At 43.4% G+C, this 27,632-nt stretch overlaps 1 protein-coding gene across 1 annotated transcript in view; it reads right to left on the reverse strand.

The window, feature by feature from the left end:
• The window catches only part of MCTP2 (multiple C2 and transmembrane domain containing 2), a 192,954-nt gene that overhangs the window by 109,288 nt on the left and 56,034 nt on the right, over positions 1 to 27,632 (reverse strand). The window contains 3 exon segments of the mRNA XM_030578796.1: positions 8,172 to 8,280; positions 10,553 to 10,615; positions 23,364 to 23,905. Of these exon segments, the coding sequence (XP_030434656.1) occupies positions 8,172 to 8,280; positions 10,553 to 10,615; positions 23,364 to 23,834 (643 nt within the window). The 5' untranslated portion in view covers positions 23,835 to 23,905.

Below are 27,632 nucleotides of genomic sequence, written 5' to 3' on the forward strand. Positions count from 1 at the left end.
AAGCTATATTTTCTACAGTATAGTGAAACCTCTCTTATGCAGTCACTCCAAGGCCCAGGAAATATCAGTTACTTAACACAGGGGTGGGTTGTTTTTTGTTGTTTTTTTTTTTTAGAGGGATAAAAAAGTTGTATTGAAAAAAATCAAGTCTGACCTCCTGCATAATGCAGGAATTACCTAAGAATGCTTTTCAGGTGGTTGTCTAAGATGAAGGATTGATTAATAGAGGTGGTACTCAGCATAGGTTTGAGATTTTATGTTTTTCTTCCCAGAGCTGGGTGGACACCGCTTAACATTTTCTATTAACAGTTCTCGTTTTTAGATGAAACCATTCTAGTCATGTTCTTTCCCCGTGCATGTCCCTTTCTCAAGATCATGCAAGTGATTGTGTTTACTGGAATGAGTGAATGCGGGAGGCAAAGTTTCAGAGTTACATGCACAAGCACTTACAGAAACCGAATTTGCAGCTGGCACATCCAGTACTCATAGCAGAAGTGTTGCATGTTCCGGCACTCAGAGAAGACAAACAACACAAGGTGATTTACTTGGCAACTTGTAACTACCCAACATGGCTCAAATTCCAGCTATTTGCAGACTGTTCACAATTAAGCCTTAAAGCAAAATCACTGGGGTAGAAAGTTGCCTAGTAAATCTGAATCACAGATATGAGGAACTAATGATCTGATTGCATATACCCTGAAAGCAGAGAAAGCCTAAATTTATCAGATACTTTATTTGCTATGAACTATTCAGTCTAACATTCTAAACTTGCATTCTAAACAATAGTCTTATTTACACGTATGCTGACAAAGTGCTCAATGATATATGAAATACAGCCCCTTCCACTATAGTCTGGCAATCTGTAATCACATTAATAGCTTAGCACTGGATATCCCAACATTGTGAAGATATCATAGTATTTTTTTAGTTATGGTCCAGTTTAAATAGAAATGCTTTATATATTCATTTTTTAAATTTACTTTGTATTGAATGGTGCACCTCAATGGATCTAGTCAAGTGAATCCCAATAAATCCACAAAGTCATGGAGATGGGCATGCAAGACTATAGAAATAAACACCTCATGCAGGAGTGAATACTCTCCTGCTCTGCCTGGATTTGGGAAAAAGAGGGGAAGCATGTGAGGAAATCAAACAAATAGATCTGAACACACAATATCTATCTCTAAAGAGGTGGAAGAAGACTGATCAAACCACAAAATGACAACAGGAAGTTATTAGGGAAACCACAGAGAGAAAGGAAGAGACCCAAAACAATGTACAGAATGTTAAAACTGTCACAGAAGTGTAGAAAAACCACGACTTTGTTCACAGGAGACTGGTGTGGAAGAGAGATAGAAAGATGGATTTTGTTAGAGCATGTGGCCAGAAAAAAAACTAAGCCACTCAGTGTACATCATTTCACAGAAATAAGTTCAATGATACACAGGATAATCGCACAGAGTTTCAGGGCAAAAGATACCTTATGTCTCAAAGCCAGCTACTGGCCTCATCCTAACCACAAATACAGAAACTGAACCTCAGCAAGAAGACCTGAGTTTCTGTTTCTTGTTATAGTAGCATATTTGAATGTTTAACGCTTTACCAATTGTCAGTTGAATCCTCAAATAACAGGAGAGAAAGAGACCACTTCATTACAAAAAAAGGCACATGTGTGACATCACAGTACTGCTAAGTGACACAATTGCACAGTTGCCCAAAATGACTCAGAAGGCCAGTAGTATGCACAGTCACAACATATCAGCACTGTGAAGGAGCAGAGCATTTCAGGTCCATTAGAATGGCTCAGTTTAACAACACATAGCGCTTCAAAAAAGGACTGTAAGGGATTAACTCACTTCTGCTTCCAAGAATATCAGAGCTGGAAGTCTGAGGCTTCATATGAAAGGATTAGAGAGACCACCAAAAAAGTAGTCCACTGTAGAAATCTGAGGGTCAGGCAGCAGTTACAAGGCCAGAGAGAAAAGACATTAAGCTTTTCTGAAACCCAGGAAATTGTAACAGAATGATCTTAACACTCTGGAATCCTGAACAGTTTTCAGCAGCACTCACATTATTTGTAAGTTTGAATGTTTCATTAACAAAATGCACTTATGATGATTTCTTACAATTTATCGTACCAAAGTTAAACATTCAAACACATCCATCTACCCCACAATTTAACACATCAACTACTGATAATAAAAACTCCCCAAAACACAAAATTAACCAAACCCTTTGCCACAAAAGCACTTCTACTGGTTAAACAGATAAGACTTGTAACACACCCAGAAAATCAAAGGGAATCATCAATGCATGAAGGAATAAACCCATGTTTAACAAATGCTTTCAGCAGTAAAAATGTACAGTTTGGCTCAATCCAGTACAGAGACTTGTGCAGAGGCACACATTCCAACGTGCAGTTCTTTCATTATGAGAACTAAAAACTTATGGATATAAAGCTATCCTAGGAAGGAGAGACTCAACCTGCATGTGTCATAGTAAGGTGAAGTAAATGATTTGGCCTGCTGCCAAACTGCTTTGTGGTGAGAGCCTATGTAGTACCTATAGCCTGATAAGATGTGGTAAGGTCAGTACTTGGTGGATAGACTTCTAGGCCTCAACACAGGCCAGGTTACAGATCTGGCCAAAAGCACTCCAAAAAAATTAATCCTTGTGTCTGTGAATAGCAAGGGAGTTTGTGCAGAATCCAGCTCCATTCTTAAATATGCTACTACTAAACTACCACCTGTTCCCAACAGGAACAGGTGCATATTAATCAATTAAACAACAGATTGGGCCCTTCCCCTCCTCGCTGTTAGGAGGGAGTGACACTGAGCAGAACTCCGCAGGCAGAGTAACTGGTGGATGGAAATTTCCCTCCTTCTCCAGGGAATCATCCCTCCCCGCCACCCCTCCCCCCCCCCCAGCAGCTGAGCAAAGAGAGGAAGTACACATACACCCCATCCCTGTTTTCTTCCCCCACTGCTTAACCATTTTGTAGAAAGTAGCAGAATACTGCAGAGCTGGGTCAGATTTCAGCTGATTGGAGAAACTGTTCTCCCTGCACCCAAACACAGCAAGTATAGGAAGAGGGGAGGAGAAGGCAGGGAAAAAAGGCAAAATTGCCAGGAATGGAAGAGTGAGAGAAAAGGTGGGAGAGAAAGCTAAAGGGAGAATGAAGAAGTAAAGAAAATAAGTGGGGAGGAGCAGAGGATTAAGGGGATGGGGAATAAGAATGAAGAGGGGGAGCAAAAGAGAACCCGAGGGACTGAGGAAGAAACACAAACCAGAGCGAAAAGGAGAAGAGACCCTGAAATTAGTGCTATGAAGAGAAGGGCGAGAAGGAAATGGAGAACAATTAAAAATAGACTGAGGGAGTAGTATACAGTAGAAGGAAAGAAGAGGAGAAAACGAAGGAAACAGATGAAAGATAATGAAGAAAATCAAATTTGCCCCTGATGTAACTGTGGATTTCACAGGTTGTGGATGGCAGTGAAGTTACACTGGAGATGAATTTAGCTAAGTTTCATTAATTAGTACTTAATAGATGTTAAGAATATAGTTGGGGAGTTCTGAGGAAGTGCGATGGCTGGCGAGGAGCAGTGAATCTGTTAAATGCATCTGAAGCTCCCAGCACAGCCATTTCCACTGCCAGCAGGAGGGACGAAGATCAGCCAGTCTGGGAAGAGCCATGTGAAGAAAAATGTCTATACTCAATAGGGAGTAGTGGCAATTCTGTGATTGTGGGTTGGGCAATGATAGACTTGCACTATCATTTTAATCTCTATTAGAACAGCTAGTTCAGAAGTGTTGGCAAATGAGTAGGTGCCATGCTTTCCTCTGTCACTTTTGGACAAAAAACACCACATAGTGTTAGGAAGGCCTGGGATGCTGGAGGTGATGTCCTTCTAAGGAGATGGGGGGAAAAAAACAGCAGATTTATCAACTCTGGTATCTTGGCTACATACCAACACCAGTAATCTTAAATACCACATGCAGATGTGGTTGCCTCATCTCAAAAAAGATATATTGGAATTGGAAAAAGTTCAGAAACATGCAACAAAAATGATAAGGGGTATGGAACAGCTTCCGTATGAGGAGCAATTAATAAGACTGGGACTTTTCAGCTTGGAAAAGAAACAACTAAGGGGGAATATGATTGAGGTCTATAACATCATGATTGGTGTGGAGAAAGTAAATAAGGAAGCGTTATTTACTCCTTCTTATAACACAAGAACTAGGGGTCACCTAATAAAATTAATAGGCAGCAGGTTTAAAATAAACAAAAGGAAGTATTTTTTTCCACACAATGAACAAAGTCAACCTGTGGAACACCTTGCCGGAGGATGTTGTGAAGGCCAAGACTATAACAGGGTTCAAAAAAAGAATTAGATAAGTTCATGGAGGATGGGTCCATCAATGGCTATTAGCCAGGATGGGCAGGGATGGTGTCACTAGCCTCTGTTTGCCAGAAGCTGGGAATGAGCAACAGGGAATAGATCACTTGATGATTACCTGTTCTGTTCATTCCCTCTGGGCATGTGGCATTAGCCGCTGTTAGAAGACAGGATACTGGGCTCAATGGACCTCTGGTCTGAGCCAGTATGACCATTCTTATGTCTTTAACTTCATCTGTCCCCTGGAGTATCAATAAATTAACATGTTCTTCATTTCTTGCCCCAACTTTTTTCTGTAGCACTCGTGTACACTGTTAACTGCACCACTTCTGGAGTGGAATGCAATTGGAGGGACTGAGCAGGTTAATCAGTTAATATTTCTGAAGCGCTACGTGTTCCACCATGAAAGAGATCTAGGGAAGTGCCCAGCACTGTACTATAATTTCAGTCTTCCTGCAATGTATTGCAGCATTTAAAATGACCACAAGAGGGCACCACTAACACAGTTTTTCATGTCTAGATATAACATATTCTATCACAGCCCATGACATATTTATCCATTTAAAGAGCTTGTGGATGATCAGTCTGTAAATAAAGATCATAGGGTTTCTTCCCCATATAGTTGTACTGTGCATCTTGAGTCATGTTTCCCCAATATGAACAAAAATTAACAAATTAAAGTGGTGATCAGTCAAAGAATACTGTTACCAAAATAGACCTAGGTTGATAAATCACTTTTTATTCAAAATTTATTAGTGTTTGTAAGCTCCAGGCCAATGGGGGCTGCGGGACGCGGCATGGGACAAGTGATTTGCTGGCCGCAGCTTCCCGCAACCCCCATTGGCCTGGAGCAGCGAACAGCGGCCAGTGGGAGCTGCGATCGGCCGAACCTGCAGACCTGGCAGGTAAACAAACCAGCCTGGCCTGCCAGGGGCTTTCCCTGAACAAGCGGCGGCCCCAGTTTGAGAACCACTGCCTTAGTGGTACAGTGATACTGGGTATTCTTAACATATGAATGCCACTGACATACTCCCCACCATGACTGCTATACAGCACAGCACTGCTGCAGTTTGCCAGCTGATGTTGATCTGCACTTTTTTAGTAAGTTAAGAGCATTTTCAGGCCAACAAACAATGTAAAATCCCAATGAAATGCACCAACTTTGCTTATGAGAGTCCCAGAAGACCTAGAGAACCAAAATACTTATTTGCTTATAGCAAATATGCCACCACATGAGTAAAGCAGCTAGGGTTGTGGGTTTTAAACCCATCTGATGGCTGTGTTCAACAGCACTGCTTGGTTCGCTAGATAGGTTTCTTGTTCGCAAACTTTTCAGGAGCATCAGTTGGCACTTTGAAAGCTTCACATTTTCAGGAGGTCTCTTAGAAGGGAAACCCCTAGTGATCCATGTGCAGAAACGAACCAGGTAACTCTATCCAGAACTACCTATCTATGCACATGCAAATAAGCTTTTCCACGTGCACAGGGAGATAACTTGAAATCTTTGCCAGAGCAATCAGAAAAGCCTGGGGAGTAATAAATACACTGAAATCTTTTTGAAGCTCCACCATCCATCCCAATCTAACCAAACTGGCTGACGTTTATTACATTGGGTTTTTTAGACACTGTTTTCACATTCAGACTGATCCATTTCCTAAGTGGACATTTTCAGGTGCCCCATAACTTACACTGTATTCTTTGCCAATAAAAGCGCAATGACCCTGAATATTTACTCTGTCTAATTTAATAGGTTGCCTTCTTTTACCGAGACAGAAGCATGTACATACAGCATGGAGCAGCGCAACCCATCTTCTAGGTAAAAAAGGCCAGTGGGAGCACATCATAAAATACACCATGCCATACACTGGCTCCTTATCAATTACTAGAGCTCCTCCAGGATCTTAGAGTAGGTCATAGCTATTTCAGGGGCTGCCTCTTTGCAACTCCAATGACACAGTGTCCCACCAAGACTTTATGGGCTGACAGAGCCACAGGCAGACTTTCAGTGGCAGGGCACTCTTGGCGTCAGGCCTTTATCTGTTAAATTCCCCTAATGCTGGAGGGTAGGATGAGCCCAGGACTTTCTACCTTTAACAATACGCTGCAAAACCTCTCTCTTACCCCAGCACTGATTGCTGCAGATTAGTCCAACTAAGTTTCTCACGAAGAAAAATCCACGAGTCAAAAAGCATCATAATGGCAAAAGTCTGAGCATAACTGTGCTTTTAAAGTCGAGGGTTTGTGTATATATATTAGAGCAATGCCAGACTGGCAGACACCCAAGTTTTGTACTTCTTTGTATGCAGGAGGAATTTTAGTGGATTGCACATCTCCTCAGGCATGTCCTCTCTAAACAAGTTGAGGATTTGGTATACAACATGACAGCAAACCAACAAAATCCATCTTGCCCTGGATTGCCTTTGTGTTGTCAGGTTACACTGAGCTGAGTTGTGCAATGCCTCACTAAGCCACAGCAAACGCAATGTGAGATAGAGTGTGCCTTCTTTCTTCTCCGGAAACATTCATCTGCCCAAGTTGCTCACTTGTAGCAAGTAGAATCCTTTCCACAGAACCATCCAGCAGCAAGACTTGTTCTGACACATATGGTTTCTAGTGAACCTGGTGACATGCTGCACTGTTAGTAAACCCTTCAACAAAAAGCAGTTCTGTTTAAAAAGGTAAAGGATTTAGACTACATAACATCAATTTATTAATGACTTCAGAATGTTAGGAGCTGGCCAGAGAAAGATAACAGTCCCTGGCAAGGAGCTTGCCCTCTGCCTAGGACAGTAAAATATAGTGTAGAAAAAATAATGTATCTAGTAATCAGAAAGGAGCCCAAGAACAATCCAGGGCCCATTATAAGTGAATACATCTGTAAAACAGGTCCATGCTGATCCTGTTACTCATGCATACTTTGTGTCTTATTGCTCAGTTTCAAGAGAGAAAGTGCTTATATGTTTGCAATGTAAACATATTCAGAGTTTTCTCCATGGACAGAGTGTTATAATTAACACTAAATGATTATATTTCTGGAGAGGCACATCTAACTTCTTAAAGGAAATGCTTCTGCATACAGTCAATGACTATGTGCTACTCTCTCAAGCCAGCAGAGACCCAAATGCCAAACACCTTCCATAATATTTGAATAATGTCCCACTGATTAACTCATTTCCTCAATGTCTTTCTGACCTTCCTTTCACTAAGCCATAAAGCATACACCCCAAGCCTTATTACGTGAAACTACATAATCCCTACCCTCAGAAGTGAACCCTCAAGTTCTGAGATCTTTACTAACTTCCTCCCTATAAAACACACATTTCAGACACTGTCCTTGAAGTCACAAAGCTGTTTGTCTTCCCCTTCACTACCACCCACTGGATTTCAAAACATCCTTTGGTTTCCTTTAAGTAAACTAGAACTGAGCTGGGTCTTTTGCCAGGAGTAGGAGGAAAGCATGTACTTTACAAAGTCACATTGCAAAGTGTGTAATTCTCAAACCTGGGAAAAGCAGCAATATATATCTGCCCATCCCCTCCCTTGTGTACCTAGGGTGATTATATGACAGGAAATTTCGCATTCTGACTGGCAGGCTGGCAGACAGAAGTAGTCCTTGATTCTCCTCTGATTGACACCAGAGTAAGTGAGAAGCCAACTGAGTTAGACTGGTGTGAAAAGAAGTGAAGGGAGAATCAGGCCCATAGCTTGTTCTTGGTGTTTTGTTTTGTTTTTTTAAAAGAGAGTTATCTGCTGTACATCAAAAGGCAGACTCACCGCAGCGATCCCGAATGACCAGGTTCCGGCCTTCTTTCAGGTGTATTGTCAGTAGGTAAGCACAGGAGCTGGGCAAGCTGCCCAAACAGTCATTTCCTTCCTCAAGAGCCTGTGGCAAGGCAAAGAAGTTGGTCATCAGTTTCACCATCTATACAGCTCAGCTCACACGCAAAAACATGCTTTCTGTTTCTGGAGTGACTTGAAATTCACAGGCCTCATTTCCTCTCCGTATGCAAGGGGGAATCCGGGTTACGCAGGTCTTGGCACATACACACACACTCACACACACACACACGCGCACACATAAAAGCTGACTTTCAAAGGCTTTGTTTTAAAATGTGTGTCAGAATTACCTATTTTCTTCATTTAAATCATAAATAGAGCTGGTCAGGAATTTCCAAGAAAACAAAGCTTTGTCGGAAAACACTGATTCGGATAACCCAAAATTATTTTCTGGAAACATCTTGAGTTTGATGAACTTGTGTCAAATCAGAGGCAGAGTTCCAAAATAAACCTGTCTGGTTTCCCAGCAGCCATCTGAGGACCTTGAGGCTTCTAGTGTCCACAGCTCCAAAGCAGCCCTGGCCATGCAGACTGCCTCAGCAGCAGAGCAATTCTTTCTTGTCAATTTCAGACAGTAGCTGCCTTGGTCTGGGAACATAATTCATTTTGAAACATGTTTATGAGCTTCCAAACCCAAATTCTTTTGGAATTTCTGGTCTGTAGGAAATTTCGAAATACTGAAAATGCCTATGAACTAGAAATCCTGAAATTCAGCCAGCTTTAGCAGTAGTCATAACAAACACATAATACAAATAATGATAGTCAGAACATCACCACACACATTCACAAGAAATAGAAAAGGGATAATATAAGGGATGGCCATAAGTGAGAATGACAAATAATACTGCAGATATGCATTGTACGCTGGTTATTTCTATTAAGATTTCCAAGTTGGAGTAACATAAAATTTTGTTCTTTTCCTGCTACTTTCTTGTACTTTTTACATTCATCTCCACTCAGATATGTTCATTTCCAATATATAACATTTCTCTGGACAACTTTCATAAAGATATCTAATATTTTACAGTCCTTCCCTATGTGTTTGTGCAGCATTTATCACAACAGGGCCCTGATCTTGGTTGGAAACGCCAGTTGTTGCCAATAATATAAACCAGTGTTTCCCAAACTTAGGACGATGACACTTGTGTAGGGAAAGCCCCCAGCAGGCCGGGCCAGTTTGTTTACCTGTCCCGTTCACGGGTCTGGCCAATCACGGCTCCCACTGGCCGTGGTTCACTGCTCCAGGGCAATGGGAGCTGCTGGAAGTGGCACGGGTCGGGGGACATACTGGGCACTGCTTCCAGCAGCTCCCATTGGCCCAAAGCAGTGAACCACGGCCAGTGGGAGCTGCTATTGGCCAGACCTGCAGACGTGGCAGGTAAACAAACCTGCCCGGTCGGCTGGGGGCTTTCCCTACACAAGCGGTGTCCTAAGTTTGGGAAACACTGATATAAACCATTATCATCATCATCCGGGCTGCATCTTCAGTTAAAACATCTGATTTATATCACTATTATGGAGGAAGACAATGGAGTTCAGGATGTTAATGATAAAAGTCTTAAAGTTGGATCCAAATTTTGCAAATACACATTAAACAATGTACGTTAACAATGTCTTTTTAACATGGCCAGCACGTGAATAACCCAGTCTGATTTAGACCAGTGGTTCTCAAAGCCGGTCCGCTCTTGGAAAGCCCCTGGCGGGACAGACTGGTTTGTTTACGTGTTGTGTCCGCAGGTTCAGCCGATCGCAGCTCTCAGTGGCTGAGGTTCGCTGCTCCATGCTAATGGGGGCTGCAGGAAGCGGCACAGGCCAAGGGATGTACTGGCCACCATTTCCTGCAGCCCCTATTGGCCTGGAGCGGTGAACCGCAGCCAGTGGGAGCTGCGATCGGCCGGACCTGCGGAAGCTGCAGGTAAACAAACTGGCCTGGCCCAGCAGGGGTTTTCCCTACACAAGTGGCATCCCAAATTTGGGAAACACTGCTCTAAGCAATACAGCTGGAAGGCTCTTTTGTATCCAACCCTCTCTTTTGAAAGGTATTTGAAAAATGTGGCAGCTTGTATGTGAAATCTCATTTGAAAATGGTGTTGTTTTCTAGAGTACCTTAGTTCTTTTGACGTGTGATTGTCTCACACCACTTCCCCTCACTCACACACCAAAAAGACAAACAAAACAAAACATTTTAAGAAAGTTGAAAATTCAGGTGTACAGTATTCCCAGTATCTGTAAAGAGCTGAACCCAAATCTCAATTTAACCCCCATTTTCCCAGATAATCTGCTCAGGAGTCAAAACATTTCAAATCACATAAACTTACAATTTGTTCATCAAAAAGTTGAGAAGACATTGAAGATTCTAGATCTATCCCTTCACATGGACGCTGTTAAAAAGAAAATTTAAAAAGATCATCAAATAAGCAAAAGAAATATTGGGATTCCCCTCACCTAACGCAACAAATATTCTCAGGTCTTAATACTCGATGCAATATGTATCAAACATATAGATGCCCTTAAAACTAAGCTCTCTGCCTTTTCAGGAGTGGGAGGGGGCAGGCAGTAAACCAAAAATCGAAACAATTATGCATGCTTAAATGTAGCATTAAAAACAGGTTGACAAATTAGTGCTTCTGTGAAAGGGTCTGTAACATAAATCTTCATTGACATGGAGGCAGGGTTTGGAAAGGTGAGCCAATTTCAAGTCTGAGGTTCATAGTACAGATATCCTTTCCACAAAGCATTCATTTGGGTCCTGAACATGGGAAGGGCTGAATTACCCCAAACTTCCTATCGGTGCCAGTAGGAGATGAAGGCACTCAGACACTTGAAAGACCCTCACTGTGTAGTGCTCTCCCATTTTACCACAAACTCTGCTTATAAGGCCTCATCCACACATAAAAGTTGTACCACTTTAGCTACACTGGTATAGTTAAAGTGGTACAACCCTTCTAATATGAACCCAGTTATACGGGTATAAATGTATTTATACCAGCATAGCTTATTCCCAAGTAGGAAGAGGTATAATACAAGACACCTTTACACTGATATAACTGCATCCACATTAGTGGCTGTTATCAGAATAACTATAATTGACAGACTTGCATTGGCACTAGCTGTGTGTGGATCAGGCCTAACACAACCATAATGCAAACATGTTACATGGTCTACTGCTATCTTCACTCTCTGGTGGCTGGTCCACACAGAAAAGAAGAGCCTTCTAGTTCTTCCAGCGATTGTAATTATCCCTTTTGCTCAAATGGTAGAAGACCATGCTTTCAGTGATGAATATTCCTGGTTAAAACCCTGCTGATGGCCGGGGGGGGAAGTGGAGGGGTGGATACAGACTGAGGAATTGTTACACTTCCACAAATTTAGTAAATTACCACTCTGCATTCCAACACTGTGCTAGCGATGCTATACTTATGGATGATAAGACTTTTTTTTGTCACAGTCCCAATTCCAGGTGCTTAAAAAAAGAGCAGGAGCAACAGCATACTAGAGATAAGGGGCAGGGAAATGATACTTCGGGCTGAAATTTCTAATTCACCTTCTCAATCCAAAGGCACAGTTGTTTTAATGGGAAAATCTTTGTAATATCTCATTGTGTATTTTAGTTTGAAGATCTCTAAGCTTGGAGAGAGGAATAGAAGAAATCAAATTAAAATCTTAGAAATTCAAATAACTCCACCATTTAAATTTTAAAACTTCAAACTTGGTATGTGATGTACATCAGTGGTTCTCAAACTAGGGCAGCCGCTCATTCAGGGAAAGCCCCTGGTGGGCCGGGACTGTCTGCTTACCTGCCGCATCCGCAGGTTTGGCTGATCGCAGCTCTCAGTGGCTGCAGTTCACCACTCCAGGCCACTGGGGGCTGTGGGAAGCAGCAGACAGTACGTCCCTCCATCCGTGCCGCTTCCCGCAGCTCCCATTGGTCTGGAGCAGTGAACCACAGCCACAGGGAGCTGCGATCAGCCGAACAAGCGGTGGCCCTAGTTTGAGAATCACTGATGTACATAACTCTTCATGAGGGAAACATGTTTTACCAAGTTAAAAAAGACTGACTGAGACAAAGTTTGTCAAGGAGATGGGACAGGAGAAAGGAAACACGTTCTGTGCCATTTTCTATAATAATTGAAAAAAATACTGCCTGGCCCTTCTGTGCATATGGGAAAAGAGGTGGCATGGGCGGGAGGCCAGGGTGCAACTTCTGCAGCCAAAGCTTGACTCCTCCAACCCTAGAGTTTGCATCTGCAGGTGTTTAAGGGGCAAGTCGACACTGCACAAATCTTACGACTGCGTGTAGAGCACTTACCTGTGCTTGGGGGTATGCAATATATAAATAGCACCTTAGAGTATGTACCTTACACAGCTCTCTATGTACCCAAGCAGTACCTCCCCCGTCTACACTGCTGTTTTGGAGTGCTATTTGAGCTTGCTGATGGAGCATGCCCCTGCTGCCTCCTCCCTGCCAGAGACTTTCCCAGCAGCCACATGTAACTACACAGTGCAATGCGGACGCAGTCTGCTTTCACTGAGGCAGGTAGCTACATGTACCTTACATGCCACTGCCAGTGGTGTGCAGTGTAGACATACCTTATGTGTACTCCATGCAGGGGCGCTGGAATCGGGGGGCCATGGACCCCTGGCCCCATCACTTTTTACCAGCCATAAGGCGAGCGCTGGGGGGAGTGGGGCCTTGGGGAAAAAGGCAATCAGGGGCAAGGACTTGGGAAGAAGGGCCTCAGGGGAAGGGGCAGTGTATGGTCAGGGCCTTTGGGGGGGAAGGGGAAGTGTGGGGGAGGGGCCATAGTTCAGGTACCAGAGGGGGCCCCACACACACTTTTAGGGGCCTTCCACTGTTTCTGACTCCATGCATTGAGCCAAGGATGGGATATCTGGGTCAGGACACCCCTGATAACACTATGGCCACTGGTACAGGTCCCTGCTCAGATTTCTTCTGCTCTCAGGAGGTATAACACGAGATGGCAGCTGTACTGGTTTCACACAGGAGGATCACATTGGTCAGAATTTCAGCATAGAATAATGCCAAGAAGGATGATATCCCTCTCCCAAACACACACTGACACACACGGCCCAGAATTCTCTCTCTCACACACAGAGCCCAGAAATCAATCCTCAAGTGCTGTCATCATTATTTATTATTTGCATGATGGAGCATAGAGGCACGATCAGGGCCCTGTTGTGTTAAGCACTGTACAAACATAACAAAAAGGCTAGCTCCTGCCCCGGGTACCTTTCAGTCAGACAGACATTGATACACTGAATACATGCAAATGTATTTATACTTCAAAACTTAATCACTCCGTTTTTCTTTTTTTAATTTTCAAAAAATAAATTGCATTTAAAAAAACTACATTAATGCCACATTACAATTGACATTTTATCCATATAATAGGCAGGAAATGTAAAGTTATGGTTCCCCCAGTAACCATAACTTGGCCATATTGCAAACACATATTAAACTCAGCAAAATTATCATCAGATAATGGAACAGAAGAGGCTCCCTGCACGAAAGGGCTGAGTTACAGTTGCTTGGGGACCTTTAACTTTGCGTTTCCTGACTAGCGTGCATAAAATCTCAATTGTGTTGCCTTAAACCAGTGGTTCTCAGACTGGGGGTCCGGGTGGGCCAAGTTGGTTTGTTTACCTGCCGGGTCCACAGGTTTGGCCAATCATCGCTCCCATTGGCTGCGGTTCGTCGCTCCAGGCCAATGGAAGCTGTGGGAAGTGGCGGCAGACAAGGGATTTGGCTAGCTGCTGCTTCCCACAGCCCCCATTGGCCTAGAGTAGCGAACCGCAGCCAGTGGGAGCCGCAAATCGGCTGAACCTGCGGACCTAGCAGGTAAACAAACCACCCTGGCCAGCCAGGGGCTTTCCCTACACAATCAGCGGCCCTAGTTTGAGAATCACTGCCTTAAACAGATTTCTAGCAGTCTGAGGCTTTAAAGGAATTTCCGTCAGGTATCATCAGCTGTATTGATAATAGTCTGGCTCTGCATCTTTGTTTTAAACTGCATAAATGGAAGATCAAAGAACATCGCAGAAAAGTGAAATGAAAAATATTTGTCTCTGATACCTGCATACCATTTATGATAAACCGCTTACCCCAAAATTTTAATTCAACCTTTCTTTTTTCCTCATACATTTTGCATTCTATCTTTGGAACAAAGTTATAGTTTTCAGATAATGAAACTACTTATAATTTGATTTCCGTACATTTCTATTATTCCAGTAAATCTAAATTCACTGAGATTCTTGAATATACATGCCTAAAACATGGCATTGACTCCTTGGTGTTATGCAACAACAATGCAGCTAAATTCGTTTTTGCAATTAAATTTGAGCAATATTAAATATTTAATCTTTTTTTCAAAATGGAGATTTTTCTATTATATATAAAGAGGTTAACTGAAAGGGGGGAAAATCATGAACATTTTCATATTTTGTTTACATTTTTGGTCCAAATTTCATTCAGTCACACTGTCCCACAATAGTAGATATGCAAAGACTGATTCTGATCTGATCAATAGTGAAGTCAGGAGAAACTTCTTTGAAGTCAGTCCAGTTACACCAGGGTAAGAGAGACTCAGGTTCACAGTATTAAGAATCCAGGCTTTTTATTTTTTTATTTTTAAAGATTTAGACTGAAAGTGCAAAATGAGAAGAAATACACAGGGAGCCAAATCCAGATCAGGGAAAACTTTTGTTAAATATCAGGTGCTCAGGGTCACAAGGAATCAAGGGGAACTTTGCCCAAATAAGGTTTGCAGAATTTGACCTCCCAGGCCTGCCAAAGGGGGCAAAAGGGGCAATTGCCCAGGGGCCTGGGCGATTTAAAAGGGCCCAGTGGGTTCCGGCCATTTTAAACCGCCCGGGTGGGCTGCAGGGCTCCTAGGTGCACGCAGGGTGGTACTGGCAGCAGCGAAGGCAGCCCGGAGGGCATGTGGAAGCCCTGTCCATGCCAGAAGAGCATACCCATCAGTGCAACCGGCAGCAGCTCAAGCCCATTGACTCTTCTGCCCCGGAACCCGGAATTGCTGTCGGTGGGCATGTGACCTCCTATACCTGGACTGTAAAATTAGCATCATTCACATAGCTAATATTTTCCTGGTTAGTCACTTTGTAACCAGAACATAAAGCACTGTCCAATTCCTGCTCAAAGGTAAGAAGAGATTTTCCCTCTCTCATTGTTATTTGTATTCTGGTAGTATCCAGAGGCCCTAGTTAGGACTGAAGTCCTGTTCTGCTTGTTGCTGTACAGACATACAGCAAGACAGTCCCTATCCCCAAGAAAGCAATGGGATAGGACCCAGGTCATTAGTGACCTACTGTAAAGTTGTTACTAGTTATGACTTGGTGGTCTTAGTCCATTTTACCATGGACAAGTATTTATGTCCCAAAAGAAACCCCAACAACTGGCATTAATTGGCACCCTTGTGGGTGTTTCAGCAGAGAGGCCAGGAACTAAATGGGTTATTAAACTCAAGCTACTCTTTCATCCTCAGAGTCGAGGAATACTGGTGTGGGCAGGAAGGTTATATGGCTGCTGCCTATGGTGTACCTGTTCTGTGGATAAACCAGACTTCCATCTTTAGGGTTGTCAAACTGCCACCTTTCTCAAGTATATAATGGGGATAACCCCATTTCAGCAGGCACCTAATAAATGTGATCACTCATCAAAGCTTATCTTTCTTGCACTAGGCCAAATTCTGCTGTCATTTAAACTGGTGTAAATCCAGAGTCACTTCACTGCAGTCCCTGAAATTACTACAATTTGCGATGGAGTGAATGACAGCAGGATGGAGCCCAGTATTTTGTTTCATTTACCATTTTAAATAAGCTAGAAAAATAAGATATACATAGGAAAGAAACACTTCTGTGATCCATTCACTGGTAAATATTGGGTGCCCAAAATGCAAGGATAAAAATATTTATTATATATTATGGAAAACTTAAAAAGGCAGTTTAGCCTGGCTGTAGGCTCTACTGACATCTATTTAAAAGGGTAAGACATAACACAGAGAACCACCACCAGATAGTGACAATAAATGGCTAGCCCCCAAGCAAAAGAAAATTCACACTGAGGAATCATCCATTCTCCCCCAAATATCATCTCTCTGGCAACATTTCCATTTTCAAAAGCCGCAGAGAAAAGAGGAGCCTTGTAAGGTCTTCTGAAGGTCACTAAGACGGGGAAGCAAATTGCAAAGCAGAGGGGTACTCAGAGAGTGCTTTTCTAGAAGCTTCCTTTCTCTTTGACCACAGTAAAAGATACATAATTTTATAGACTGGGTGCCCCCCCCTTTTTTTTTTTTTTGGCAGCTACTCTGAAATGCCTGAATGATTAAAGAGTGATACCAAAGAAAGGTTAACAAGGAGTCTGGTTGCATCTTAAAGACTAAGATTACTTAAGGTTAAGTTTTTTCTGCAGCTGATCCTAATATAAATAGTATTGGAGACTGTGTGTTCTGAATACTTAGCACAGTAGTTTAGAGCAGTGGCTAATCTTTAACATGGTGTAAAACCACAATCACACATTCAAATTCTATACCACACAGAACTCGGGTTGTAGCAGGACATTTGCTGACTGAAGCAAAATAAGGAAATGGGTAGATGATACACAACACAACCAAGCACTTTAGAAAAATATTGCTGGCTGGTTCAGAAGATCTGACTTCTTTCCGAATCCTCTGGTTCTGTGATCAGTGAGATGAAGCTCTGTGGTTACAAAAGAATGTTGAAAACTTTTAGAGCAGGGGTGGTGAACATATGGTCCATGTGCTGGATCCAGCTCTTTGCTTAATTTCATCTTCCCCATGGAGCGGGGTTGGGGGCTTGCCCTACTCTGCCTTTCCGGCACCAGCCAGGGAGCAGGGTCAGGCTCACCCTGCTCTGCCCGGCACTCCAGTCATGGAGCGGGGTCGAGGCCCTGACCCCTTTCCCCAGCAGATGGAGATGGGGGGGTTGGCGCAGTTGGAGGCATCATTTTTCCTGGGTCCCCCAATTGGCTGGGGCTCGTGAGCATTCTCCCTTGACCCAGTGGCTATTCTGACAATGGGAGGCAGATGGGCGAGCGAGCGGGTGGCCCAGCAGTGACAGAGAATGCTCAAAAAAGGTAGGCCTGCCACTTGGGGAGCCAGGCCCGGTGTGGGTCGGTGGGATAGGAGCCATTGCCGCTGGAGAGTGGCGTCTCCTCTAGGAGCTGGTGAGCACCTGGGGTCCGAGGAGCCACTGCCCAGAGTGTCCACCGCCCCCCACAAGGTCAGCTGGAGGGGATGGGTGGGTGGCAGCCCCAAACCCTCCTCCCCACCCCCACCATGCCCCCTGTCATTTCCCACCCATCTGAAGTCGGGGCTCACCCAAGTGTCCTGTCCAGGGAGAGGATGTCCCCTCTCGGTCCAGTTCTGGGGAGGAACCCTCCCCCACGCTCCCAGGAATCTTGCACTTGGTTCTGCCCCCCCACACCCCCCAGAAATATACTGACAACCTGGGGTGGCGGGTGGGGATTCAGAGAAGACCACACGACAGCACAAGAGGATGAGTAGGGCTGATTTATGGTGAGAACCACATCACAGCATCTGATCCAAAGACTGGGGCAGTCCTCTGGCCACATCTGACTCATCTGGGGCATCATTTCAGATTTTGGGGGGCTCGGAGGAATCCAATCCCCTGCTCAAAGCAGTACCAACACCAACAAAATAAATCATCCCAGCCAAGGCTTTGTCAAGCCAGGCCTTAAAAACCTCTAAGGAAGGAGATTCCAACACCTCCCTAGGTAACCCATTCCAGGGATTCACCACTCTCCTAGTGAAAGTGTTTCCTAATATCTAACCCAGACCTCCCCCACTGCAACTTGAGACCATTACTCCTTGTTCTGTCATCTGCTACCACTGAGAACAGCCAAGCTCCATCCTCTCTGGAACCCTCCTTCAGGTAGTTGAAGGCTGCTATCAAATCCTCCCTCACTCTTCTCTTCTGCAGACTAAATAACCCCAGTTCCCTCAGCCTCTCCTCATAAGTCATGTGCCCCAGCCCCCTAATCATTTTCGCTGCCCTCCGCTGGACTCTCTCCAATTTGTCCACATCCCATCTGTAGTGGGGGGACTAAAACTGGACGCAATACTCCAGGTGTGGCCTCACCAGTGCCGAATAGAGGGGAATATTCACTTCCCTCAATCTGTTGGCAATGCTAATACAGACCAATATAGCCTTCTTGGCAACGAAGGCATACTGCTGACTCATATCCAGCTTCTCGTCCACTGTAATCCCCAGATCCTTTTCTGCAGAACTTCTGACTAGCCAGTCAGTCCCCACCCTGCAGCGGTGCCTGGGATTCTTCCTTTCTAAGTGCAGGACTCTGCATTTGTCCTTGTTGAAACTCATCAGATTTCTTTTGGCCCAATCCTCCAATTTGTCTAGGTCACTCTGGACCCTATCCCTATCCTCCAGTGTATCTTTCTCTTTTATTAAGAAGGGGAAAGTATTTTTCTAATCATTTTGGCATTTATGTTTACTGATCACAATCATATATGTGACTCACTAATATTTGACTCCATAATTGCTATTGGTATCATAGTTGGAACTACATTTATTTTCATGCCAATTTTAAGTTACTTTATAGATATAACTAAAAATACATTTGAAAATAAGCAAATTTCATCTCTCCAGTGTCTAAAGTTATGTGTTTAGCTAATGGTTTTTTAAATTGGCACTGCTAAAGTTAGTACAAGCAAAAGTTACATTCTAGGAGGATACTATTATTTGACTGTACTACTTTAAATAATGAATGACAAAGCACAATATGATGATAATATTTACTCCAGCCAGGACAGATTAGGCATTTTAGAACTCACTATTCAGTTATGACAGTAACTATATCCCTCATGTATATCAGCTTAAGTCATTACAACTTTATAGTGCAATTATAAAATGTCTCAATTATACCATTTCCCCAATTTTTCTAATGTAAACCAACCCTAAATTGTGATATCTACATCAGAGAAAATCAGAGACTTTGTCACTCTTCGGGATTGTGGGACTGGATGTTTCTGCTAGAATGAACAGCAGTGAAACAGTTAACAATACAGTTATTTACAATAAATGGGGTAGTTCTCACCTCTGCAAGCTATTAAACAGACGGATTTCAGGAATACAACACTGCATTGGGTTTAGTACTCGTCTTACACTTGGAAACTTATCTCTGCAATCATAAGGAATAGATTTGTTTTTTTTTTTTTTGTTTGTTTTCAACTGAAAGCTTTCAACTGAAAGCTTAAGTTCTGGAGAACATTTCCATGGCCTGGGTTGGATTCTGTGGCTGCAGAACATTTAGCGCCCTGGCAATGGATTGGGAACAGCTCTAAGGAACTGCCACAATGTCAGCTCCAATGATTTTTAACTGCAAGCTTAGCAACCATTTGGATGGGGGCTAAACCACATTCTAGACTAAACTCCTAACTAGACTAGGTCACTACCAAGGCTAGAGCAGTAGACCAGATTCACTCCAGGGTACAATGAGATGGCAACAAAGCCTCAGGAGTGGGATACACCAAAAAGGGGCAAATGGGATGGCAGGAGGAACAGCTTTTTCTGTAGATGAATACAGAAGACTTGAGGGTGGGGGTTCACAGAGGTATGTTTTACACTTTCTGCATCAGCTTGTGTCAATATGGCCCTGTTTTGAAACATGAGCCACTATACTAGCTTGCTCAAATGAGATTGGAGGCACCCGTTTAGCAAGACACAGGTATGCCCCTGGTTTCTTCGCTCTATTTGAAGCTCACTGTGGACAGCAAATATCACTTTGGCTCAAAAGAAAGCAGAGTGTAAATGGTGCAGGAGGACAGCAATGGAATAGGCCAGTAAGTCATACTAATGACACATTCTGTAAAGAGACACACATGGCTATAAAACACTTCCCTGGTGTCTATACAGTAACTAACCAAATTAATGCATTTGGACGTGTACAAGGAAACAGGACTATTCAGTACCTCATCCATAAAGAGGTGGTCAAGAGCAGCAAGATCTTGTGGGGAGGGGAGGAGTTTCCAGCCCTGCTACCAAAAAGGGCAGGCTGTACAGCAATGACAGCGTGGACAGGTACTGCATCAAAGCACTAGGGTGCGATGGAGAGCATCAGAACCGTCTGAGGTCATCCTTAGCGGAAACAGCAGTTTAGGCATCACAGTTAAGTGATGGTGCAGATGATGAAACCAGGTCAGAGACTTCTAGGCCCCAATTCTTGGGTCCAGGGAAATGGTGTCTAGAGCAGGACTGGGAGGTGGGACGAAGGTGGCTGTATGTTATCTTCGGACCCCATTGAGACTCAGGGCTGCTGCAGAGGAGTGAGTTTGGTCCCCAGCATAAGAATGGGCTGCGCTAAGTTAGACTGACAGGTATTGTCCAAGGCAGGGATCAGCAACCTTTGGCACACAGCCTGCCAGGGTAAGCCCCCTGGCAGCTTGGCCGGTTTGTTTACCTTCAGGTTCAGCCGATCACGGCTTCCACTGGCCATGGTCTCAGGCCAATGGGGGCTGAGGGATGGGCTGGCGGCTGCTTCCTTCAGCCCCAATTGGCCTGGAGCGGTGAACCAGGGCCAGTGGGAGCCATGATCAGTCAAACCTGCGGACACAGCAGGTAAACAAACTGGCCCGGCCCGCCAGGGTCTTTCCCTGGAGGGTCGTGTGCCAAAGGTTGCCAATCCCTCATCCAAGGAGTCACTACATCAGCCAAGGATCAGTCAAAAGGCAGCTATTCTCCTCAGACATGCCCTTGATGCTGGATGCTGAGAGGTGACTTTGCACAGACCAGAGCTGTAAGAGTCCTCAGCAGCCCAATTAGGTCAGCTTTATGACCACTTTGTACTGCCAGGGCGGTACAAGGGAACCCCAGTGGGGGCCAAGCTCTGGACCAACATGTACAATGCCTGAAATGAAGATGTAACAATGACACTTTGGAGTTAGAAAAGGGGCGCCAAGAATTGTTTCATACAATGGCAAGTAGGGAGTCAGAAAAGGTATCCTGGAGTCTGTGATGCAGTCCAAGGAAGAGTACTTCCTGATCAAGATGGATGGATGGATAGACAGACAGACTGTACAAATAAAATGAGTTGCTGTAAGAAACCAGAACAGGTGAGGATTCAAAGAGGAGAAAGGGAAAAGGCATGTTTGATTTTGTGACTACTCCCCATTGCAACAATTCCTCTTTTATAACATAACCCAGTGGTTCTCAAACTGGGGCTGCCGCTTGTGTAGGGAAAGCCCCTGGCGGGCCAGGCTGGTTTGTTTACCTGCAGGGTCTACTGGTTCGGCCGATCGCAGCTCCCAGGGGCCACAATTCACCACTCCAGGCCAATGGGGGCTGCAGGAAGCTGCAGCCAGCAAATCCCTTGTCCCGTGCCAGCAACAGGCAAAGCAAGGACTTGAACCTGCATCTCCCCCATACCAGTCTGGTATCCTAAACGCCGTGCTACAGAGAGAGTTAGTTGGTTGGTTGGTCACAATACACATACAAAATCCCTACTGACAAAACCTTTGTTGAAACTATTAAGTCTCTGTGCAACTGGAGAGGCTTCAGAGAAGAGCCATGCGAATGATGACAGAATTAGAAACATGACTCAAGAAGGTCAATTTATTTAGCCTAACAAGGAGACGGTTAAGGGCTGACTTGGGCTATGTCTACACTACAGATCTTACAGCAGTACAGCTGCACCACAGTAAGATCTCCCATGTAACCGCTCTATGCTGATGGGAGAGAGCTCTCCCACTGGCATAATTAAACCACCCTCAATGAGTGGCAGTAGCTATGTCAGCGGGAAAGCTGTCTGTCCACACCTGTGCTTTTGTCAGTGAAACTTAATGTCGGTCGGGGGTGTTTCACATCCCTGACCAAAAAAAGATTTGCCAACAAAAGTGGTAGTGCAGACAAAGCCTTAATGACTGTCTACATAGGGAACAAATATTTAATAATAGGTTCTTCAATCTAGCAGAGAAAGGTATAACATGATCCAATGGCTGGAAATTGAAGCTAGACAAATTCAGGCTGGAAATAAGGTGTACATTTTTAACAGTGAGAGTAATGAACCACTAGAACAACTTACCAAGGATCGTGGCGGGTTCTCCATCACTTACATCTTTTAAATCAAGACTGGATGTTTTACTAAAAGATCTACTCTAGGAATTTATTTGGGGAAGTTCTATGGCCTGTGCTATATAGGAGGTCAAACTAAATGATCACAATTGTCCCTTCTGGCCTTTCAGTCTGTGAATCTGTCAATATTTGAGCTTCAACTAAATGAAATTTTAGAATATTTATGACAACCAGCTCTATTCATGGATTGCTGTCCATATTACAAATCTGCCATGCAATTCTACTGTCTTGCCCCTCTCAGGACAGGCAGGTGGTGATGCAAGTCAGGACTGAATAACCCAGGCAGAGCTACATTGACAAAGTTCACATACCTCCTGCCAGTACAGGGCCTGACTGCAGTCAGTGGTAGTCTCTCATTTCCATGAGTATTAAATGGGAGTGTTAGAAAACCCTTTTGTCTGTGCTTTTACCCAGATTGATTATCCTGTAATGAAAACCTGAATGAAATTCCTGAGCAGGATCAAACAAGTTCACTGTACTTCATCAAGTTATTTCAATTAACTCATACTTCAGGCAGAGCTTACTCTGCTCTCCCTTCCACTCTACTATTCAATTTGGTTTCGGTGGGTCTTTGCTATCTGATGAAACCAGTATATTATAATAACAAAGAAAGTATTACACCAAATGTTTCAGAGAGCAATATATTTTGAAGGTTAGAAGCCTTCAAATGCTTTTGAGTCAAGGAATCATTCTTTTGAGAACCTTCAAAAATTTGCCTTTAAAAGTATCGTGCGCTTGCCAAATCCAGATAATAGAACAATGTTCCAATGTGGTATTCAGAGCTTTCCAGTATATGGAAGGGAAAATTTGTAATAGGATTTATTCACAATTTATATACGATAATTTTTTACTGACCTAAATTTTTTTTTAACCTTTCTCCATCCTTCATAACCAAGCCAGATAAAGGACAGAATGTAAACTCTGACAAGATTACTTACTCTTGCCTATCCAAAAGCCCCTTACCTCAGTCATTTCTTCTGTCAGATCACCACTCAGGCGTGCTCTCTGCAGCAACGCAAAGAGGTCAAGGCTGGATTTCCATCTGGGTTCTGATCCACACATGACTTCCGTTTCTGTTTCAATAATGTTGATTTCCGTGTGCACAGACTCCTGCTGTCTCCATTGCAGGTCCTCTCCTGCCCTTTTCAAAGAAGTGCTGCTGCTCTTGAGTGACATGACCGAGCTGGAAAGAGTGCTGGGGATATAGGTGGACAAGGCCTGGGAACCTGAATAAGTAGTTTCTTCGTCTGTGAAAGATTCACTCTCCAGTATGTCAGGCACAGATACACTGAGGCGTCGGTCCAAGGAATGCCTTTGCCTTCTATCCACCATTTTTCTAGAGCTTTTCTTTGTCCTCTTTACGTTGAAGTTTTGTAACAAAGGCCTGGTCTTCTGTTTCAGGGATCCCCAGACAGAGGATCTATCCAAATCCATAGCTGCAACGAGGATGTCACCAGCTCCTTGGCATTGTTGGTTTTAAATGACTTCAGTAATTCATAAGGTGACTAAAAAGAATGTGAGAAGAATGAAAGCTAAATCATTAAAGTGAGCAGCAGTTGCGGATTATGACACGTGATGTCTCAACCACACACCTTCAGTCCATTTCGAAAAAGAAAGAGGAGAGCATGCTGTGTTATTCAAGAGGGAATTAGCAGTAGAAGGTGTGCCCTACACTAAGGAATGATAATAAAGATTATGTGAGGCCCATTTACTTTAGGATCACCAGAAGTGGGCGATTTCCACTCTTTCCCCTATCTGAAACCAGATATTGTGGGTTATCAAACTTTATGAATTAAAATATTCAACCTGACAACTACTAGAGTTACTGTAATCTGGAAGAGTGATTGGCTTAGTATATATTGTAAACAAAGATTTGACTCATGGTAATGTTCTCATGAGAAAAAAATTACAATGCTAGTATACCTTCTCTGCACACTTTCCTGCCTGAAAGAACATAAGCAATGCCATACTAGGTCAAACCAATGGTCTGTCTAGCCCAGTATCCTGTCTCTGACAGTGGCCAGTACCAAAGCTTCAGGGGTAGTGTACAGAACAGAACAGTTAGAATGATCCATCCCTGTCTTCTCCTCCTGACTTCACCATTTGTTTCCTATCTTTTAACCGGTTAATTATCCATAAGAGGATCTTCCCTCTTATCCCATGACTACTTAGTTTCCTTAAGAGCCTTTGGTGAAGGACCTTGTCAAAGCCAAGTACTCTGTGTTGACTGGATCACTCTTATCCACATGCTTGTTGACACCCTGAAAGAATTCTCATAGATTGGTAAAGCATGATTTTCCTTTACAAAAGCCATGTTGACTCTTCCCCAACAAATCATGGATATCTATGCGTTTGGTAATTCTGTTCTTTACCATTGTTTCTACCAATGTTCCCAGTACTGACATTAGGTTTACCAGCCTGTAATTGCCAGGATCACCTCTGGAGCCCTTTTTAAAATTGGCGTTATATTAGCTAGCTTCCAGTCATCTGGTACAGAGGTTTGTTTGTACAACAGTTAACATACTACAGGTAGTAGTTCTGCACTTTCATATTTGAGTTCCTTCAGAACTTTTAGGCAAATACCATCTGGTCCTGATGACTTATTCCTGTTTAATGTATCAATTTGTTCTAAAATCTCTTCTATTGACACTTCAGCATGGGACAGTACTTCAGATATGTTGACCACAAAGGATAGCTCTGGAGAGGGTATCTAAAACTTTCAGCAAATTCTTGGGCATCCCAGTATACCAACTCATAAACAGAACACTGAGAACTGCCACTTATGAGTCAAGGTGGAGTGAACAGTGATGGCTCAAGGAAACAGCTAAGAATCTAGTAATCCAGGCTTCAATTGATGCACAGCTAATAACATTCTTTGCACACATTATTGTCCCTGAATTCTCTGCACTCATTATTGTCCCTGGAAGTCCCTCCTTCCCCACAGAAACACACCACTACAAAACAGAATTATTCTTTGGAGAAGACCACTTTGAAGGTTTAGCCCAGCAAGAGCTATAAATGCAAGGTGCCTGTAGGCAAGAAAGCATGATTTTGTAAAATACCATCTGAATTAAAGAGACATACTTTAATACACACACACACACACACACACACACACACACACACACACACACACACACACACACACACACACACACACAGAGTAAAACTTGTTCAAACATGTATCCCCCAGCCACAGATCCTGCAGACCCTTCTTCATGCAAGTAGTACATATTCCTCCATCACAATGGAAAGGTGGTGAGGCCAAATCTGAGTGATTGGCATTTGTGACCCTGATCACTAGGCCCAAAGTGAGGAGTCAGGCCCAGTCCTGTAGGACAGGAGCCACTGTTGCAGGGTGAGCGTGAGGTGGGCTCGCTCTCCATCACCACTTTCTGGTATAGTGCATCCGCTGAATCAGGAGGCCCTCGGAATAGCCCCACTGATATCAGAGACACTAGTGACATCAGAAATACTTTTTAATTTCACTTAGAATGTCCAAAACCAGGCCCTCTGAGAGGACCAAGGGAGGAAGATGTTTTAATGGACTTCAGGATAATTGTGAATTAGTTTGGCCACAGAGCGTTTAATAACTGAGGCCAACATACTTAGGAAACCCACCTCTGCGTACATTACTTTACAAACTAAGCTATGGCTTTCAACTGTAGAAAAGAGATGAATATACTTAATTTAACCAACCAGCTGCTGATTAACAAACCACCAAACCACATTTTAAACTCTGCCCCTCCCTACATATCCACTCCTTGTCTCCCACAAGCTGGTGCAAAGTTGCCTGAAGTTAGTGGGACTCTTTCTGTGGACTTCATGGGCTTTGGATATGGCCCTCATTGCATCGCCTTGCCCCTCACCCTGTTTCCTCTTCTCTGCCAATGATGCCAGCCTCAGTCACTTACTTGTCAGCTCCTCCCACAAACACCTTTGAACATCCTTCCATCCCACCCCTCATGCATGCAGTGCTCGCTGAAGCATAAGGCTACTATTCTCTCCTCCAGACCCATTTCTGCTGTGGTGCCAACACACAGTTGATGCAGTAAGGCCAAGGGACAGCTGAGGTATGCTGATATTTTTGATGAAATAATAAAACTTTAAAAAGTTAGAAAGTGTATATAAAAATCCAGGCTAGATGTCTTTCTAGAATCTATCACTCAATTAGAAGTTATGGACTTGATGCAGAAATTATTGGGTGAGGTTCTTTAGCCTGTGTTATAGAGGAGGTCAGACTAGATGACCATATGGGTCCCTGCTGACCTCATAATATACTTATACAATCTTTCTCATCGACATATTTTAAGGGTGTCACTCTTCCTCCATGTCGTCGTTCTTTTTAGATTGTAAGCTCTTCAGGCAGGGACTGTGTTTTCCTTGCTGTAGTGATTAGCACAACTGGACTATGATCCCAAATTGGCCCCCTGGGTATTAATGTAATATAAACAATTAATAAAAATGAGCTAACTCAATACAAATCTTACTGACTACGGCATTAACAGCACGCAATCTCAGAAATAGGCTATTAGCCAAACAACCTGACAAAAAGAAAAAAGAATCCCCAAACACACTTTCCTGGGCAGACTTTAAAAATTGCACTGAATGCTCCATCAGTTCCAAAGCTGATTTACACACCAAGGGAACAAAGAAGCTACCTTCAAGTACATGTAATTCTCTTTTAAGGTCTCATCTGTCGCTTGCTGAAGTCTTTGGAAAGATTTCCACTGATTCCAATGAGCTTTGGATTAGGCACTTAATGGCTGAGACACTTACTGGTATCAAATGCTTCATAATTATTCTTGTAGTGCAACTCCTTTGGGAGGATTTGCTTTCGCTATATAAGTGATATTCCAAGTAATCAAGCAAGAAAGTGGTTTCCTTTTGGAGCAGGTCATTGTGGAAACAAACAACCTACGTGTGTGCAAGCATTGTTTGTCCATGAGTCGGGACAGGGGTAGGGGGAGGGAGGGAAAAAGGCGTTTACCACATCCTGAGAAAACAGCGACCAAATATACTAAACATTTGTAAGGCCTCCCCTTACAAAGGAGCTTAATAAATTGCACAGAGGGGATTAGATTTTTGTAAGAATGTGAGGCAGGACAAATATCAGACCTGGTTGGAACACAGGAAAACACTTAAAAAAAATTTGTATACTTTTACAGTACATTTTGAAAACTCTACAACCAGCTAAAATAAAACAAATCATCAGTCAGAAGGACTATAAAA

Source organism: Gopherus evgoodei, chromosome 10, assembly GCF_007399415.2.
Source record: "Gopherus evgoodei ecotype Sinaloan lineage chromosome 10, rGopEvg1_v1.p, whole genome shotgun sequence".
In the NCBI taxonomy this organism is placed as follows: Eukaryota; Metazoa; Chordata; order Testudines; family Testudinidae; genus Gopherus; species Gopherus evgoodei.